This window comes from Sinocyclocheilus grahami, unplaced genomic scaffold (genome assembly GCF_001515645.1).
Source record: "Sinocyclocheilus grahami isolate Dianchi unplaced genomic scaffold, SAMN03320097.WGS_v1.1 scaffold26.1, whole genome shotgun sequence".
NCBI classification, from domain to species: domain Eukaryota; kingdom Metazoa; phylum Chordata; class Actinopteri; order Cypriniformes; family Cyprinidae; genus Sinocyclocheilus; species Sinocyclocheilus grahami.
In genome coordinates, this window is record NW_015505205.1 from 422,062 (window position 1) to 441,697 (window position 19,636).

At 39.5% G+C, this 19,636-nt stretch overlaps 1 protein-coding gene across 1 annotated transcript; it reads left to right on the forward strand.

Annotated features, from left to right (window-relative positions):
- Positions 1-8,885: 8,885 nt before the first annotated feature.
- Positions 8,886-16,529, forward strand: LOC107566010 (vertebrate ancient opsin-like). Its single transcript, XM_016251364.1, has 5 exons — positions 8,886-9,389; positions 10,622-10,832; positions 12,192-12,309; positions 12,809-13,048; positions 15,437-16,529. The coding sequence occupies exons 1-5, from the start codon at positions 9,020-9,022 to the stop codon at positions 15,695-15,697; spliced, it is 1,200 nt and encodes a 399-aa protein (XP_016106850.1). The 5' UTR covers positions 8,886-9,019; the 3' UTR covers positions 15,698-16,529.
- The last annotated feature ends 3,107 nt before the right edge of the window (positions 16,530-19,636 follow it).

Below are 19,636 nucleotides of genomic sequence, written 5' to 3' on the forward strand. Positions count from 1 at the left end.
GAAAGCGAAACTACTTTGTTTGGTCTTCCAAAAGAGGACTATATCCGCTTCGTCATGCCTAGAGCTGATCCGTGCTGGTCGCTGAGGGAATACATCAACTTCTCGCTGTAGATCACCAGATCGGCTTTCACCGTGGACGAAGTGGAGTCCAGCACGGGGTCGTCACATGTGGTCGCCGGCCTCCCCTCACTCAAGCCCGCCGTGTGTTTCATTGTGAAAGCGAAACTACTTTGTTTGGTCTTCCAAAAGAGGACATGACTCGAAATCAGTGGTTAAGTTGTATTTACAACACTGTTCCAGAACAGTTCAACCCAAATATTCAGATGTGTGCAGCGCATTTTATGGAGGACTGTTTCCTGATCCTGGTAGAGTAGACTACAATGCCGGCTGTTCTGACTCACAGACAGTACGTTTTCATTTAAAGAATTTGCCACTGATGATTCAAACACGAGTTTTGAGCAGTGTAGAGTAGCGCTTGTTTGTCATTTCTCTGATCACAAATGCAGACATGATTTTATGTTTACGCGGCGTGATGCAATGCAACGCGTAAAAAGACAGTATAAGTAATTTTAATCCGTAATTATGTCCCCACTGGATGCAACAAATGCCTCGTTTGTAATGGGTTTTCATGTTTTTGAATCGTGGCTCTGGCCAGACAGGGCATCACAGTATGGTCAGGGGCGTAACATTTCCGTCACACTCTTAAGGTATTCGGCTAATCACAAAGCACTGGATAGCTGGCCAATCACAACACACCTAGTTTTTCAGACTGATGAGCTTTGTAAAAATCTAGGCGTTTCAGAAAGGCGGGGCATAGAGGAGAAGCAATAATGTACAGTAGGGGGAAATCATGTGTTTTTTTAACTTTAAACCGCATAAACACATTTCATTACACCAAATAATGTTCTTTTTAGCAACATCATATGACATTATATTATGGAAAGTAATGTGTTATGTTACTTTTGCCTTACTTTTTGTCACCCAAACCAGGCTTGCTTATTTATATTTAATAATAAAAAACCCAAAAGTAATATTTTTGGTAACTGTAAAGACCCTTTCACACCAAAAGTTAAATGAATAAGCCTCAGGCTGAAGGAAGTGCCTCTGTCTCGCATTACTTGTAATACGTTACCCCCAACACTGGTCACAATATTGTCTTTAGTTTTATTTTAAAAATGTAGTGTGGTGTAAATAACTTTTTAAAAGTATGAATCTCTCAAATAATATGAGGTAAAACTCCATGTACAGTATAATACTTAAAAGAATAAATACTGGTAAAAATAGATGTAGATGCAGAACACCAAAGTGAAAAACCAACACTACCAAGTGTTTCACAGACTGTAATGTGTATTGTGTATTATTATGATTAAATTAGGTTCAGCCAATTCTGAAGTTAACTTGGTTGTCTAGATACCCAGAGACATCGGAAGAAAGCTGGGGGCATAATGAGGCAGATGGAAAGGGGCGATTTAGGTCTTGGGGGGCACATGAGGTCCCTGGAAGGATGGCTGCCTAGTTCCGCATGGCGATTATAACAACATCTGAGCTCTTAACATTTTTCCAAGAACTATTTCAAACATTGCATCTGTGCTAAATATATCCTATCAATCCGTTTATCCTCAGTCTGAACTGCTCATCATGAATGGAGTTTTCTAAAATAGCACCTTGTATCACACCATCCAGTCAAAGAAATAATCGCTTTCGTGATTGGTTTGTATCCGTTTATTAAGTCAACAGGAATTCACAAGATAATAAGATTTCAATCAATCGTCTTCCTGGAAGATGGGTTGACATTTTTCATCTTCATGGCAGAAAGGCCAACTGACTGTGGATTGTATGTGTAATGATTCTGTAGTGGAAAAGGTTGACTGACAATCACTATGTTTACAGAAATTCTTGCACTCAGCTTGCTCATGGCTCCAATACGGCTTCTGCTCAATAAATGTCGCTTGGATTTGTAAAGGTTACATTAGACTTGTGCAGTACCATTAAGCTACAATTGTTTTGTTTGTTTTACGTGACAAGTGCAAAGCAATAAATGTAGCAGACCTCTTGTCACATAAATGCCACCACAAAAAAGATGAAAACATAAAAGAAAAGAAGTGAGTAAATCAATTCCAGACATCGCAATAATCTATTAACCAGAGCATCACGTTAATGCCACGATTTAAAAGTGCTGGTATTAATTAGGTTGTGCTTATATGATGGACAGCCTGTCATCTACTACGGTGAGCCAGAGTCAGAATACTGATAAGAGGGTCCAAGGTAAATGAGAATGTTTAACTGCTCAGCAGGACTAGAGTCATTTTAATGCCACCGTTACCAAGAATCTGCAACCATGCAAAAAAAAAATCAAACAGCTTTCTTGACGTGTCCCATTATGTGTTAAAAGGTCCAGAGGCCCGTATGACTCAGTTGGGCACGTCACTAAGCGACTAGGCACGGACTGAAATTAGTATCACTGGAAATCAAAAAAGTCAATGACTGTGGCACACACACACACACACACACACACACAAACATAATCTATCCTCAAAGAAAAAGATACATACTCAAAGCAACCTTGCACTACTTAGAAGAACCTTACTCACCTTACACAGTAAAATAGCAATTAGTCAAAACAATTGAACACTTTTATTTTCCTGTCATGCCTGTGGTTGCAAGTAAATCAATTTCACATGCTATAGTGTTGATAAATCCTCATAGGATGCATAAATTGCTTACATATGCAAGGGCTGTGGCAATGTGTTTCTAAGCATCTGAATAGGAATGACAGTAAGAAATGTTACAGACATTTAAGACACTTGTGTATTGGATATTATCTCAGTTTCTTGCATTTTCCTACTTTCCTTAATTATTTCTTTCTAGGAAATCTGCACAGCTAATTATGCGGTTTAATTTTGTAGCAGATAAATCACTCCTGGCAATTTCCCTCTTGTCAGTTTGAGGCAGGAAAAGGAGGCATTTCAGACATTATCTATGGTAGAAGATCATTTTGACATACTATCATCAAATAATCTCTCATGTCAAAATATTCAGAAGATCAAAAATTGTTAATTTTTAAAACTGATATTTTTTTTACTAAAGCAAACTTTGCACAAAATTAAAATTTATTGAACATTTACTCACTCTCAGGCCATCCAAGATGTAGATGGGTTTCTTCATCAAAACAGATTTGGAGAAATTTAGCATTACATCACTTGCTAACCAGTGGATCCTCTGCAGTGAATGGGTGCCGTCAGAATGAGAGTTCAAACAGCTGATAAACACAATCACAATAATCCACAAGTAATCCACACAACTCCAGACCATCAGTTAACATCTCGTGAAGTGAAAAGATGCATGTTTGTAAGAAACAAATCCATTATTAAGACATTTCAAACATTTGCTTTCAGATGAATATTGACCTCAGTCAATAATATTGCAGTGAAAACGTATATCTCCAGTGAAAAAGTCTTGTCTGAATCAGCAGAGAAAAAAGCATAGAACAAGTACCATTTACAAGTGAAAACGACTAAAACCATTCTAAAAAAGTTGGTAGATTTTGATGTGTGGACAACATGGGATGGACTTTTTCACCGGAGGAAGCATTATTATGGAGAATGGACTTGCATTTTGGCCAGAAACTATGGTTTAAACTTAAAACACCTTAATGATGGATTTGTTTCTTACATGCAGCATTTGACTTCACACAGCGTTAATTGATGAAATGCAGTCATGTGGATTACTTAAGGATTATTGTAATGTTTTTATCATCTGTTTAGACTCTCATTTTGACGGCACCCAGTCACTGCAGAGGATCCATTGGTGAGCTTGTGCTCAGTATCATAGTAATGCTAAATGTCTCCAAATCTATTCTGATGAAGAAACAAACTCATCTGCATCTTAAATGGCCTGAGGGTGAGTAAATTGTTTTTAATATTTGAGTGAACTATTCTTTTAAAACTATAATCAATGATAAGGAAGAACTCTATACTGTTTTGTAGACAGAACAGGAGCCTGCTGTCCGATGCCCCTGTTGGATTGATTTTGAGTTGCACTTGCACTCCTATGAGGTGCATCTTTGGTTGTAATGACACAACTGGTCATGTGATATAAATATGACGATGCCCGTGAGGGGGCAACCCGCTCCATGTAGAATAAAATAGCTTCCCTTTCATGGGAACTTCGAACTGCGTCCTCTAGGGGTCGCTATGGGGAACGCCTCGTCGTGACTCGTATCTGAAGCATACATTGAAAAAAACACCAACTCGTTGGCCGGCGACAGCCATGACGTCACTACCGGTGCGACTACAGTATAAATCGGTGCCGGGAGCTACACATCATTCACTTCTTCGTCTGAAGCTTGCGTCCGCAGCATGGCAAGAAACCTAGAGGACGCAGTGTCTCGTTCCCTACTCAGGGAACCATGGTTACATAAGTAACCCGAGACGTTCCCTTTCATGGGAACTTCGAACTGCGTCCTCTAGGGGTCGCTATGGGGAACGCCTCGTCGTGACTCGTATCTGAAGCATACATTGAAAAAAACACCAACTCGTTGGCCGGCGACAGCCATGACGTCACTACCGGTGCGACTACAGTATAAATCGGTGCCGGGAGCTACACATCATTCACTTCTTCGTCTGAAGCTTGCGTCCGCAGCATGGCAAGAAACCTAGAGGACGCAGTGTCTCGTTCCCTACTCAGGGAACCATGGTTACATAAGTAACCCGAGACGTTCCCTTTCATGGGAACTTCGAACTGCGTCCTCTAGGGGTCGCTATGGGGAACGCCTCGTCGTGACTCGTATCTGAAGCATACATTGAAAAAAACACCAACTCGTTGGCCGGCGACAGCCATGACGTCACTACCGGTGCGACTACAGTATAAATCGGTGCCGGGAGCTACACATCATTCACTTCTTCGTCTGAAGCTTGCGTCCGCAGCATGGCAAGAAACCTAGAGGACGCAGTGTCTCGTTCCCTACTCAGGGAACCATGGTTACATAAGTAACCCGAGACGTTCCCTTTCATGGGAACTTCGAACTGCGTCCTCTAGGGGTCGCTATGGGGAACGCCTCGTCGTGACTCGTATCTGAAGCATACATTGAAAAAAACACCAACTCGTTGGCCGGCGACAGCCATGACGTCACTACCGGTGCGACTACAGTATAAATCGGTGCCGGGAGCTACACATCATTCACTTCTTCGTCTGAAGCTTGCGTCCGCAGCATGGCAAGAAACCTAGAGGACGCAGTGTCTCGTTCCCTACTCAGGGAACCATGGTTACATAAGTAACCCGAGACGTTCCCTTTCATGGGAACTTCGAACTGCGTCCTCTAGGGGTCGCTATGGGGAACGCCTCGTCGTGACTCGTATCTGAAGCATACATTGAAAAAAACACCAACTCGTTGGCCGGCGACAGCCATGACGTCACTACCGGTGCGACTACAGTATAAATCGGTGCCGGGAGCTACACATCATTCACTTCTTCGTCTGAAGCTTGCGTCCGCAGCATGGCAAGAAACCTAGAGGACGCAGTGTCTCGTTCCCTACTCAGGGAACCATGGTTACATAAGTAACCCGAGACGTTCCCTTTCATGGGAACTTCGAACTGCGTCCTCTAGGGGTCGCTATGGGGAACGCCTCGTCGTGACTCGTATCTGAAGCATACATTGAAAAAAACACCAACTCGTTGGCCGGCGACAGCCATGACGTCACTACCGGTGCGACTACAGTATAAATCGGTGCCGGGAGCTACACATCATTCACTTCTTCGTCTGAAGCTTGCGTCCGCAGCATGGCAAGAAACCTAGAGGACGCAGTGTCTCGTTCCCTACTCAGGGAACCATGGTTACATAAGTAACCCGAGACGTTCCCTTTCATGGGAACTTCGAACTGCGTCCTCTAGGGGTCGCTATGGGGAACGCCTCGTCGTGACTCGTATCTGAAGCATACATTGAAAAAAACACCAACTCGTTGGCCGGCGACAGCCATGACGTCACTACCGGTGCGACTACAGTATAAATCGGTGCCGGGAGCTACACATCATTCACTTCTTCGTCTGAAGCTTGCGTCCGCAGCATGGCAAGAAACCTAGAGGACGCAGTGTCTCGTTCCCTACTCAGGGAACCATGGTTACATAAGTAACCCGAGACGTTCCCTTTCATGGGAACTTCGAACTGCGTCCTCTAGGGGTCGCTATGGGGAACGCCTCGTCGTGACTCGTATCTGAAGCATACATTGAAAAAAACACCAACTCGTTGGCCGGCGACAGCCATGACGTCACTACCGGTGCGACTACAGTATAAATCGGTGCCGGGAGCTACACATCATTCACTTCTTCGTCTGAAGCTTGCGTCCGCAGCATGGCAAGAAACCTAGAGGACGCAGTGTCTCGTTCCCTACTCAGGGAACCATGGTTACATAAGTAACCCGAGACGTTCCCTTTCATGGGAACTTCGAACTGCGTCCTCTAGGGGTCGCTATGGGGAACGCCTCGTCGTGACTCGTATCTGAAGCATACATTGAAAAAAACACCAACTCGTTGGCCGGCGACAGCCATGACGTCACTACCGGTGCGACTACAGTATAAATCGGTGCCGGGAGCTACACATCATTCACTTCTTCGTCTGAAGCTTGCGTCCGCAGCATGGCAAGAAACCTAGAGGACGCAGTGTCTCGTTCCCTACTCAGGGAACCATGGTTACATAAGTAACCCGAGACGTTCCCTTTCATGGGAACTTCGAACTGCGTCCTCTAGGGGTCGCTATGGGGAACGCCTCGTCGTGACTCGTATCTGAAGCATACATTGAAAAAAACACCAACTCGTTGGCCGGCGACAGCCATGACGTCACTACCGGTGCGACTACAGTATAAATCGGTGCCGGGAGCTACACATCATTCACTTCTTCGTCTGAAGCTTGCGTCCGCAGCATGGCAAGAAACCTAGAGGACGCAGTGTCTCGTTCCCTACTCAGGGAACCATGGTTACATAAGTAACCCGAGACGTTCCCTTTCATGGGAACTTCGAACTGCGTCCTCTAGGGGTCGCTATGGGGAACGCCTCGTCGTGACTCGTATCTGAAGCATACATTGAAAAAAACACCAACTCGTTGGCCGGCGACAGCCATGACGTCACTACCGGTGCGACTACAGTATAAATCGGTGCCGGGAGCTACACATCATTCACTTCTTCGTCTGAAGCTTGCGTCCGCAGCATGGCAAGAAACCTAGAGGACGCAGTGTCTCGTTCCCTACTCAGGGAACCATGGTTACATAAGTAACCCGAGACGTTCCCTTTCATGGGAACTTCGAACTGCGTCCTCTAGGGGTCGCTATGGGGAACGCCTCGTCGTGACTCGTATCTGAAGCATACATTGAAAAAAACACCAACTCGTTGGCCGGCGACAGCCATGACGTCACTACCGGTGCGACTACAGTATAAATCGGTGCCGGGAGCTACACATCATTCACTTCTTCGTCTGAAGCTTGCGTCCGCAGCATGGCAAGAAACCTAGAGGACGCAGTGTCTCGTTCCCTACTCAGGGAACCATGGTTACATAAGTAACCCGAGACGTTCCCTTTCATGGGAACTTCGAACTGCGTCCTCTAGGGGTCGCTATGGGGAACGCCTCGTCGTGACTCGTATCTGAAGCATACATTGAAAAAAACACCAACTCGTTGGCCGGCGACAGCCATGACGTCACTACCGGTGCGACTACAGTATAAATCGGTGCCGGGAGCTACACATCATTCACTTCTTCGTCTGAAGCTTGCGTCCGCAGCATGGCAAGAAACCTAGAGGACGCAGTGTCTCGTTCCCTACTCAGGGAACCATGGTTACATAAGTAACCCGAGACGTTCCCTTTCATGGGAACTTCGAACTGCGTCCTCTAGGGGTCGCTATGGGGAACGCCTCGTCGTGACTCGTATCTGAAGCATACATTGAAAAAAACACCAACTCGTTGGCCGGCGACAGCCATGACGTCACTACCGGTGCGACTACAGTATAAATCGGTGCCGGGAGCTACACATCATTCACTTCTTCGTCTGAAGCTTGCGTCCGCAGCATGGCAAGAAACCTAGAGGACGCAGTGTCTCGTTCCCTACTCAGGGAACCATGGTTACATAAGTAACCCGAGACGTTCCCTTTCATGGGAACTTCGAACTGCGTCCTCTAGGGGTCGCTATGGGGAACGCCTCGTCGTGACTCGTATCTGAAGCATACATTGAAAAAAACACCAACTCGTTGGCCGGCGACAGCCATGACGTCACTACCGGTGCGACTACAGTATAAATCGGTGCCGGGAGCTACACATCATTCACTTCTTCGTCTGAAGCTTGCGTCCGCAGCATGGCAAGAAACCTAGAGGACGCAGTGTCTCGTTCCCTACTCAGGGAACCATGGTTACATAAGTAACCCAAGACGTTTTTTAAAATTTATTTATTTAAAAAAAATATTTTTCTAGAAGAGTGATATGCCTGGAAACGTCATCTCAGGTTGAGTTTTTCAAAGGTACTGTATGTATAAAACTTTCTCATTAGCAAAACGACTGCGTGCACCTTTAAGAGAGCAAAGCGCGTGACGCCCCACTGAAATGTCTCGGTAAACTTGGAAAATGACTTTTCTCATTACCTCGAGGGATTGAGATGGCCATGCTGACAGGCTGCATATATAAAGGAGAACAGCATGAACATGCTTATGCTCAACTGTGGAAGCAAAGCGCGCGGACCTGTGGCATTTAATTGCAACCTTTACGCAAAGGCGCTCTTCTGGACTGCCTCCTCAAGTGGATTGCTTTACTAGAAAAGATTGGAATATTTCGGAAATTAAAAATAAATAAATAATAAGTAAACGTATACAGCACACATTAATTTTACACTTATTTATGTGTGTGTGTGTGTGTGTGTTTATATTAATCTAATTATTTTTGCAGTCTGCACATTTTGTGTCTGTTAGTATAAAAACACCTGTCTTGGATTTTCAAGAAGCTCCCTAGTGATGATTTGATGAATTTTTCCTTATCTTTTTCATCCCAATGTCCGCACTAATCGCTGTCATGGAATCGTTTGGGTCTTCGGTCACCGAGTCTACCGACATCACCACACCGGACGATCCGTTCTCGGGTCCCCTCAAGTCTGTTGCGCCCTGGAATTACACTTTCCTCGCCTGTCTGATGTTCATAGTGACTTCACTGTCTATAACAGAGAACTTCGCCGTTATGCTTGTGACCTTTAGATTCAAACAGTTAAGGAAACCGTTGAATTACATCGTTGTTAATTTATCTGTTGCTGATTTTCTAGTTTCGCTGACAGGAGGCACTATAAGTTTTCTAACTAATGCACGAGGTTACTTCTTCCTGGGCGTCTGGGCGTGTGTGCTGGAGGGATTCGCTGTCACTTTTTTCGGTGAGTTATTATATAACAATACCGAGACGTGTAACATTTATTACTTTAAACGAAATAGTACATGTTATGCTAATAATACAATGTATTGTATTTATTTATTAGTACTCATTCCTTTGCTACTAGCCACTCCTAGTGACAATTCTATTCTTATTGGCAACAAATTGCATATTTTTGCCATTCTGTTTTGCTGTGGTATGTATTCCACTTGTTGCTGGTGTCTTTTATAGTTTTATTCTTAAAATACTTGGGATAGTGACTAAGTAACAAAGGAAAAATTAGTAAAAAAAAAAAACTACTAGCGACTAACTGAATAGATACAGTTGGATTACTTTCTTTCTTTGTTATTTATTTTTTGGCAGATTATTTATAATTTCTCTCTCTCTCTTTTTAAAATTTTTTTTTACAACAAATATAATGGTTCAAATTGGGTTACTATAGTAAAACAATGGTAAATGTGTGGTAACTATAGTTATTGTAGTAGATAGACCATGATCATTTTTCATCTATTTTCATCCATCCGTTCATTTTCCAAACCGCAGGGTTTTAGTTATACTGGAGCCCATCCCAGCATTTTAGGCCATAGTCAGGGAAACACCCTGGACAGATGGCCAGTGGTGAATTGTCATAAGTGTACTAGGCAATTAAATTTTAATAATTAAAAGGTAATTAAAGAGTACTAGTAACCTAAAAAAGATACTATCTAGTTTTACTGATGAATGTTAAAACAAAGCCCTGATTTCATGCATATTGTCTTTGTTTTACTAATCAGCACATTTCTTCTACGTAAGAAAATTTTTTGCTTTACTAAATTATAATTATGGCATAAAAAGTAGAAATTATGAAATGCAATATCATACTTGTGAGATATAAAGTTGAAATTATGACAAAAGTCAGCTTTTTTATCTCATCATTTAGACTTTTTATCTTCACCAAAGCATGATTTTTTTTCTTATGTGGTGGCTTAATGGCTTCCATATGCAATCAGGTAATCAGGGTCTTGTTTGAAATTGAGGGGTTGCCCCTCCCTGCAGTAAAAAGCCATTAGTTGTTCTTGTATCCCATGCTCATACCTTTTTATGTAAAATAATTGCGAGCTGGAATCTTATGAATTCATTTTAACAGTCATAATTACACAGACCTTCTGTTTTCATGTCTTGTTAAATGTCAGTACAGGTACATATTATATTACTGACTCAGCACAGTAATAATGGGTGTACTTTCTTGGTTTCTAGGAATTGTGGCTTTGTGGTCTTTAGCAATCTTGGCATTTGAGCGTTATTTTGTGATCTGTCGTCCTCTGAAAAATGTCCGGCTGGGAGTCAAGCATGCAGCTATGGGTCTTGTTTTCGTTTGGACCTTCTCCTTCATCTGGACAATCCCGCCAGTTTTTGGCTGGAGCAGTTATACAGTCAGCAAAATTGGTACCACCTGTGAACCCAACTGGTGAGCTCAAAATACTGTTTCACTGAATCTGCCTACCTTCATTCCTTTATTCACTCACTCTGTTTACCTATTATTTGTTCCTCTCTTGCTCATAGTCTTTCAATCTCTGTCTGTGTTTGTCTGTCATGGCCATGTATGAAGAGAACAACATCCACAATATGATGTTATTGATGAATACTAATGTGCCTTGCACATGTTCCTTAAAGTGACATCATTTGGATTCAGACAAGGAGTTAAAGTCAAGGCTTCTTCCTGTGTGTTATATTGTGACAGAAAAAAAAGAAACCACTTATAAGCCCAAGGCTGATTCCATGCAGCCATCAGTTGAAAAATTGCTTTCAAGAGACTGGTACAAAACATTTGTGGCTGTGGCTATGGTTTGGCCTTGGCCTTGGAACGCAAACAGTGCACAAACAATTGAATAGGGAATGCACACTGACACAGAGAAGACCAAGGATGGGGAATATTTTTACCATTGTGGGGCATAGTTACATCCATGTTGATGTTCAATAGAGTAGTGTAGTTTCTGCAGGTGAGAGCTCTGACAGCTAAACAGTAAATGTAAGTTTGTAAATGTTGGTTTCTATTCAGTCTCAGTGATCCAAATTTTGACACTGCCTTGAGCTTGCAGGTGCTTATTACTCAATTATGTTGCAATGTTTGTTTGGACCAAACAAAGCACTTCACAAAGCACACTAAGCATATTATGCAATTGTAAAACATGTACATGTGCTCTTAATGTTAAAGATTTGTGCACAACTCATTATTATCCACGCTAATGTTTGTGCTCAAATGGTGTGTTCAAGTCCTCCTGGGAAGTTTGTATTTATCAGTTGGGATGTCATAATTATGAAGTCAAGTGCATTCGAGTCACTTTAGTCGGAGCAAGATGGTGATGTACATGTACTTAAAAAAAAATCACCTTTAAACTCTAAAAAATTAACTCTACTTTAAAAAAGTGATATAAAAGAATGTAAGAATGTGCATAAGGTGTGTTTTTGCTTTTTAAAAAAAAATCTTTTGATTTAATTTATGAAGATGCTGCATGATGCTATCATATTTTGTACATCCAATTATGCTAGTTTTATTGTAAAAAAAACCAAAAACATAATTTGAACAAAGTTACCATAAATACAGACTGCTTCCATTGCACATATTTTCTCACTGACACGACCTCAACTCGGAAACTTGGGGTTTAAAGAAATATTTTCCTCTTGTAATTACAACTTTGTGGTGCCATTCATTTGCATTCAACTCGTAAATATGGTCTTTTTCTGACATGACTTGAACACACCAAAAGTACCTGCTAGATGACATTTAGGAAAAATTGAGGAGGTCTAAAGTCTCTGTTTTTTTAAGGTACTCAACTGATTACTACGACCACACCTACATCATCACCTTTTTCGTTACGTGTTTTATCCTTCCTCTTGGTGTGATCATTATCTCCTATGGCAAACTTATGCAGAAACTCAGAAAGGTTGGTAATATACTCTTATGTTGATTTTCATTTTTTGTTTCATAGCAGATATAAATGAATAAAGAGGAAAAAAACTTGGTAACACTTTACAATAAGCTTTTCATTCGTTAACATTTAGTAACTAACATAATCTAACAATGAAAATTTTTTCTAAAGCATTTTTTTTTCATTCCAACATTTACTAATACATTTTTAAAATCAAGAGTTGTAGGCCTACCTATTAATGTTATTTAATGGACCTGAGCTGACAGGACTAACAGTGAAACGTTAAAAATGAATAAATACTGTAACAATATATTGCTCGTTGTTAGTTAATGTGAGTTAATGCATTAAATGTAGTAAAAAAATTGAACCCTATTGTACAGTATTACCAAAAACGGAATAAAACTGGCAAAACAACAGAGAAGCTTTTGAGGTTCTGTCTGGAGTGCCTAATGCACATTAACATTAACTTACTCTTGGACTGCATTTAATCTTAGAACTCTAATATGTTTAATAGGTGTCGAACACTCATGGAAGGCTGGGTAATGCGCGTAAGCCTGACCGAGAGGTGGCGAGGATGGTCATTGTAATGATAGTTGCGTTCATGGTTGGATGGACACCATATGCAGCATTCTCAATTACTGTCACAGCCTGTCCCACAATTCATATTGATCCTCGCCTGGGCTCAATACCGGCCTTCTTCTCAAAGACTGCAGCTGTGTACAATCCCATCATCTATGTCTTCATGAATAAGCAGGTATGTCTTTGCCATTTGTCATCCTTATCTGGCATTTTCGGATCACTTACACATTTTATTAAAAAAGTTTAGGGTGCCACGCTGAGAAAAAATCTGAAGAGAGGCTTTTGTATTTTATATATTAAGAATCGATTTGTAGTGTTTTTATGTTTTTATGCCATCAATCAATAAAAGACAGAAAAGCAACAAGGAGCAAAGACAGTAAATCTTACATGGCATATATAAGGTACAAAATTAAACAGCAAAATCACCATGTGACAGCTAAACACATAAGTATTATTTTTTTAAAATAAAATATGAATATACAATATGTATAAAAACATGTATATGAGTATATCTTTTTTTCTTTTCTTTTTTTTGGGGTTATTTTAGCTGTCTTGTCAGAATTGACTATGCTTTACTAGAAAAGCCATTGCATGAGCAGGTGGTCTGAACTTTTTTTCTTTCATCATATGTCAGCAACAAATCACAGACATCTGATGCTCTTTACTCTGACAGTTTTGGTTGAGGAGATTCCATTTTTCTTAGTTCAAAGGTGTATTATATATTCAAATTTAATGTTAAAATTCACAGATGTATTATGTTCCATATATTCCCATTGAAAAGTGTTGTATATCTCTCGAGTAGGGATGCACGATATATCGGCCACCATATCGGTATCGGCCGATAAATGCTAATTTTTTCTGTTATCGGTATCGGCCTGATAAGAAAATTTGGCCGATATCTTAAAGCCGATAAATAATCTCTCGAGTTATAAATCCACCTCAGGAAATGTTTGGGTGCTATAGCTTTTCAAAGGGGAGGTCTTAGGTCCCACAATTCAATTGCTTCAATTGCTTTGTTGTCCTGGGCCTGGTTTAAACCTCTGACTATTACCATTTTAAAGATGTTCTGTATTCTCAGAGGAGTTGCATATTATGAGTGATACAGTCGGCACAGTTGCTCCATGATATCTTTTTTTTTTTTTTTTTTTACATATACATTAAGCTCGTAGGAAGATTTCTCCTCAGTGTCCCTGTAGTGTGCCATTTGATGTAAAGGGCGAAGCAGTGATCTTTTGTAGTCATGTGACTCTGATGACCACCCCTAGGATGTGGGTCCCAGGTGGTTTGGAGCGTAGGCTGCTGGACCCCCTGAGCTGTGGACATCTTCCAGAACTAACCCAATTCCTTCCCAGCTGTTCCCAGAATATATTCAGGTCAAGGGTCACAGGGTCGCAAATTTCTCTGATTTGAGAGAGAGAGAGAGACAGACTATATTATGGAGACACGAGAACAAACACTCAAGAGTGAGAATAGGGATGGTTTATATAGCATCGGTAATGCTGCATTGTGTTTGTTTTGATATTTCAAGAGCTCTTGAGCATATGGAGAATCCTACAAAAATTGAACATATCATATATAGGCTTTTTTATTGAGGTTTGCTGTTATTTGGTGTATTCAATAAGAATGCAAAGTTGATTGTCAGTCTTTTCTGACATGGATCATATATAGAGTTGATAGATTCGAAATATAATACGGCTAGATTTTATTGTCTTTTTCAGTTGTCCTGGTATAATCAAGTGTTAGTTATTATGCATTAGGTAACATGAACTAACAATGAATAATATTTTTTTAGTATTTATTCATCTATTTTAATGTTAATTCATGAATATACAATTGTTCATATTTGTTTATAATATATTACTGTTAATTTATGTACAAATTGTAATATTAAATGAAATATTAAAAGGTATTAGCTGTAAAAGTATATGAACTTAGACTAATAAATACTGTAGATGCTTTGCTCATTTTTAGTTCATAACAAAATGAACATTATTGTAAAGTGTTATCGTGCTTAATCTAACATTTTAACAGCTTATGTTGTTGTATAAGCAGTTAAAGTTTTCTGTGACTTTCCATTTCAGATCAGTGCAGTTTGTCTTTGTACCTTCTGCTTGTATTATTCTGTAAATGTATACCGACCGTAGTGTTTCTCTGCATTACAAATTTGACCAAGAGAGTAGCTGGTATTATAATTACCCATGGTACCTAATTTTCATCCAGTCCAACCAAAACCTTGAGGAAATGAATATATTTACTTCTCATGACCTTATCTGCTTTAATTAAGGTCAAAATGTCCTTGTTTTTACATAGAATACATCTTGCTTAATGACCTTTTCCTCGTTTCAATGCAGAAGTTGTGCAAAGGTCTAACTACTGAAAACAAATTTCTACATGGCGGCACAGAGACTGGAAATATTAATCAAAGCGTTTCTTTTGAGTTCATAAGAAGCATAATTAATAGCATAATTAAAATTGCGCAATTTCTTTGTATGTGTGTGTCATTTCTTTGATATGGAAAGACCATGATCCTTATTTACATTGAATCCAACATTCTTTCTCTCAGTTCAGGAAGTGCCTGATCCAGATGTTTAAAGGAAATGTCACCAATCTGGACTCCACCAATCTGAACCAGACATCAGACAAAGGGGCCATCACTGCCACAGCAGAGAGTCACCTTGGAGAGATGTCCACCATTGCAGCTCGCGTGCCTATGTCCATGTGCAACATGGAGAAGAGTGAGGATGAAGGGGAAGAGTCAGAGCAAAGCGGGAATGAAGGTCCAAAGCAGCTCCCTTTATCGGATAGTCGAGTGTGTCCTTTGTAGAGAAGGACTAGTCTGTCTGAATAAATGTATACCTTTAATCTTACCTGTTGTCTAACTAAAGCATAAATCCTACAGTTGTTACCTCTATTGGAATGCATATGTTAGAATGTATTGTTTGCGTTTTCACACGTTCCTTGTTTGTTGTTCGTATTTCTTTATGTTGTGGCGATTTGCAGTCTTGGTGTACTGTGTACTTGTCGGTATTGCGATATTACCTTACATAAACATGAAGGAGGCAGGCAATACATTTCCATACTGTCCTCTGAATGAACGCTATTTGTTTTTCTGATCGGTCTCCTCTCACTACGGTATATTTCTGATTGCACACTAGTACCAGTGGGGATGTTTTGTTTGTATGTTTTAATGGCAACTGAAATGAAAGAACATAGTATTGCAATAGCTTTCAGGTCAGAATGCTGACTTTCATTTTATATTCATTAATAGTCTACTTAAAAAAGATATTGGTTCAAAAACCAAAGGAGAAAGTGATCCTTCGTTGTTGAGATAAATCGGGACTATTAAACTATCACTCAGCTTGTGATATTTGCTCCTCTCCCGGCTTCTTCTGGTTGGACCGCTGTTTTAAAACGGACATTAATGAGCTGCTCTGTATAACAAAATCTAAACCTGACCAAAGACGGTCATTCTAGTGCATGTTTACATAGAAAAAAACAAAACAATAAAAGCTCATCTACACATCTCAGAATCTTACACAAACTGCTGTTTGATATAACAATTAATTTAGTGAACTAACGGGTCAAACAGGTTTGGCAGGGTATCTGCTTTGCAATATAGTAATAAACCATGCAATTAACATCCTCATCTGACAATTCAGTTTCTTGTCTATTGTTGAATTTGCAGTCTTGTTTTGAAAGGTTTAATGACGCAAGAGTGTTTATCAAATTGTATTTATTTAGTAGCCTTTGTACACTTTGGTGTATTATTGCTTGTGAGTTGAATGAACTGTCTGAATGTCTTATTAGGCCATAATGTGCGTTGTTTGCTCACAATTTCTGTCCAAACTGAATATTGATAATTGATGTTTGTCTGCGGCATGCCAAGTTTTACTTGTGTATTGTTTTTCAATGTCTTGGAGTCATTTAGATTTGGTGTCGTATTTCAATTAATGATTTTTCAAATTTATTTTTTAAAACATGTCAGTGTTGTTGAACACTAATAAAACAACTTGCAATAACTTTCCAGAATGGTCACTACTTATTATAGTTCAACACAGAGGCACATTGTGAATCAGTAATGAATATACAGTGGGTACGGAAAGTATTCAGACCCCCTTAAATTTTTCACTGCAAATCCAATGTGTTTATTCATATTTTTATATCACACAAAGAAACCTGAAATAACACAGAATCTTTGAGATGAGTTTTGAGTGCTGTAGGCTCCCTTAAGCTCAGAAGCACTCTTTCAACATCAGACTGGTGAATGAAAACATCTGAATTCAATTTCTCCTGGCCACGGTTTGTTATCACCCTGGGTAGTGAGAGTAACCAAGTATCAGAGCACAGAAGAAGATTTATCAACAGAGGGCCACCATGCTTGTTCTCACTCATGAAGTAAAAAGTCAGAGGAGGTGAACAATTTTGGCCTGGAATCTTAAAGGAATAGATTCCAAAAAAAAAAACAAAAAAAAATGCTGAAAACGTACCCTCAGGCCATCAAATATGTTTAGCATTACATCACTTGCACACCAATGGATCATCTGCAGTGAATGGGTGCCGTCAGAATGAGAGTCCAGACGGTTGATAAAAACATCACAATAATCCACAAGTAATCCACACAGCTCCAGTCCATTATTAACTTCTTTTGAAGTGAAAAGCTGCATGTTTGTAATAAACAAAATCCATAATTTTAATGTCAAACTGTCACTTCTGGCCAAAATTCCAGTATATATATAAAAAAAATTCCTCCTCAAAAAAAAAAAAAATTCCATCCCCTGTTGTCCTATCACATCAAAATCCACATACATAGTTGTTCAGCACTGTTTTGGACTGTTTGATCCATGCATTTTTCTCTTCTGATTCAGACGAGACAACTTTTTCACTGGAGAAAGCAATGATTAGAGGAATCATATTTAGGCAGAAGCAACAGTTTGAAGTTAAAAACCCCTTAATAATGGATTTGTTAATTACAAACACGTAGCTGTTAATTGATGGACTTGAGTCATATAGATTACTTGTGGATTATTGTAATGTTTTTATCAGCTGTTTGAACCTCAGCTGTTCTGATGGCACCCATTTACTGCAGAGGATCCACTGCTGTAATACTAAATGTTTTTCAAATCTGTTTCAAGTCATATATTGGATGGCTTCATTGGCCTGAGGGTGATTAAATTTCCAGCAGATTTTGGGTAAACTATTCCTATAAATCCTATGTCACCTATATCAGCAACAAAGACAACAATGTTTTCTTCAAACTCAGAGCTTATGGTAAATACATCATACAGCAGATGAAAGTGGCCTCAGCAATGGGCATGAACAAAGATGTCTTCTGAACAAAGGTACCTTTCCCCTAAAGCATTAGCAGACATTCCAAGGCATTTGATCGGACTTATGAATTTCAAATATTATTCCTAGTATGTCACACAATTCTGTGTGATCAATGACAATTACAAAGACCTCAAGATTAAAGTAGATGGGTTTAAAAGATGACATTTTTGCAGTGCTTTTGAGCCCTTGATGTGTATCAGTGATATAGTCATTAAAACAGTGTGAATACATCATGCCCTATAGCATATACATTTTTTATGTGACATATACATCATAAACATTCATGTTACTATCCTCAGGGGATAGTTTGTGTGTGTGTGTTAAACATTAATAGAAAGAGACAGAAGATATATATATCCACCTAGTTTAAAAAAAAAATAATGCTGTGCTATAACACGAACATTAGGTCAGATCTTATCACTTCGAACTTATAAGCGTACCCATAATACAACAGGTTTTCACACTGAAATATCTATAGATTTAGTCACACGTATAAACGTGCCTGGCAAAACAAGAAATGAAACATATATGGTTGGATTTTCATTGCATCTTTACAAGCATAAAATAATTCTTTAATTGCTTTAATTGTTTTTAATAAATTTTTGCTTGTTACAGTTGATAAATTGCTTGTTACAGTTGAATGATGACCCAGTGATGCAGTTCCCTTTGTTAGAATATTACGCAAACCACCTAAATATGCATGGAAATACTGTACATGGCTACAAAATCTTTTGGTATTTTGGTTTTACATTATTATTTTGTCTTGAAATGTTGAATTTTGACCATGTCTTTGTCTCATTTCTATGTTAATTTTCTGAGCTTGTATTCTTCTGTGAAGGTTTCAGATTGATATGAATTTCAAGATTTCTTGCTATAGAAATGTGCAGTGCCTGAGGTGCTCTGCAGTTACAATTCATCGGGCATGCTGAACTTTTTTGGTGGGAACAACTAATAGGAAATCTCCAAAGCAATGTGATAAGAACAGGCTTAGCTTGGTCACGAGGCCAACATGCCTGTTTATACAAACAGCAATGAGGTGACTGTAGGGCTCACTTGAAATGAATTACTATCTGCAATTTTCTCTTTCATTTGAAGGAGATCATTTCATTTGGAATGTCATGTGTGTATTTTTCATGCCATTTAACACACAGTATCTAATTTGTGAAATCATCAGTAAAAAGAAAACAGTGTTGCCGGGAATTCTAATTTGCGACTTGCAAAAATTATAAATGTCTGTTAACAGTCTAGATAGCATTTTACATGATACGTCAGACTATATTGCTGCTTTATTAAATTAAACAAAACTGTTTTGCCTAATAAGCAATTAAATGGGAATGGGATTTGTAGTCTTAGCATGTAATCAGCTCTCAAAGCAGAACAAATAAGATATTTAAAACTAAAGACTGATTTATTTTTTTTCTTTATGGTAGACTAA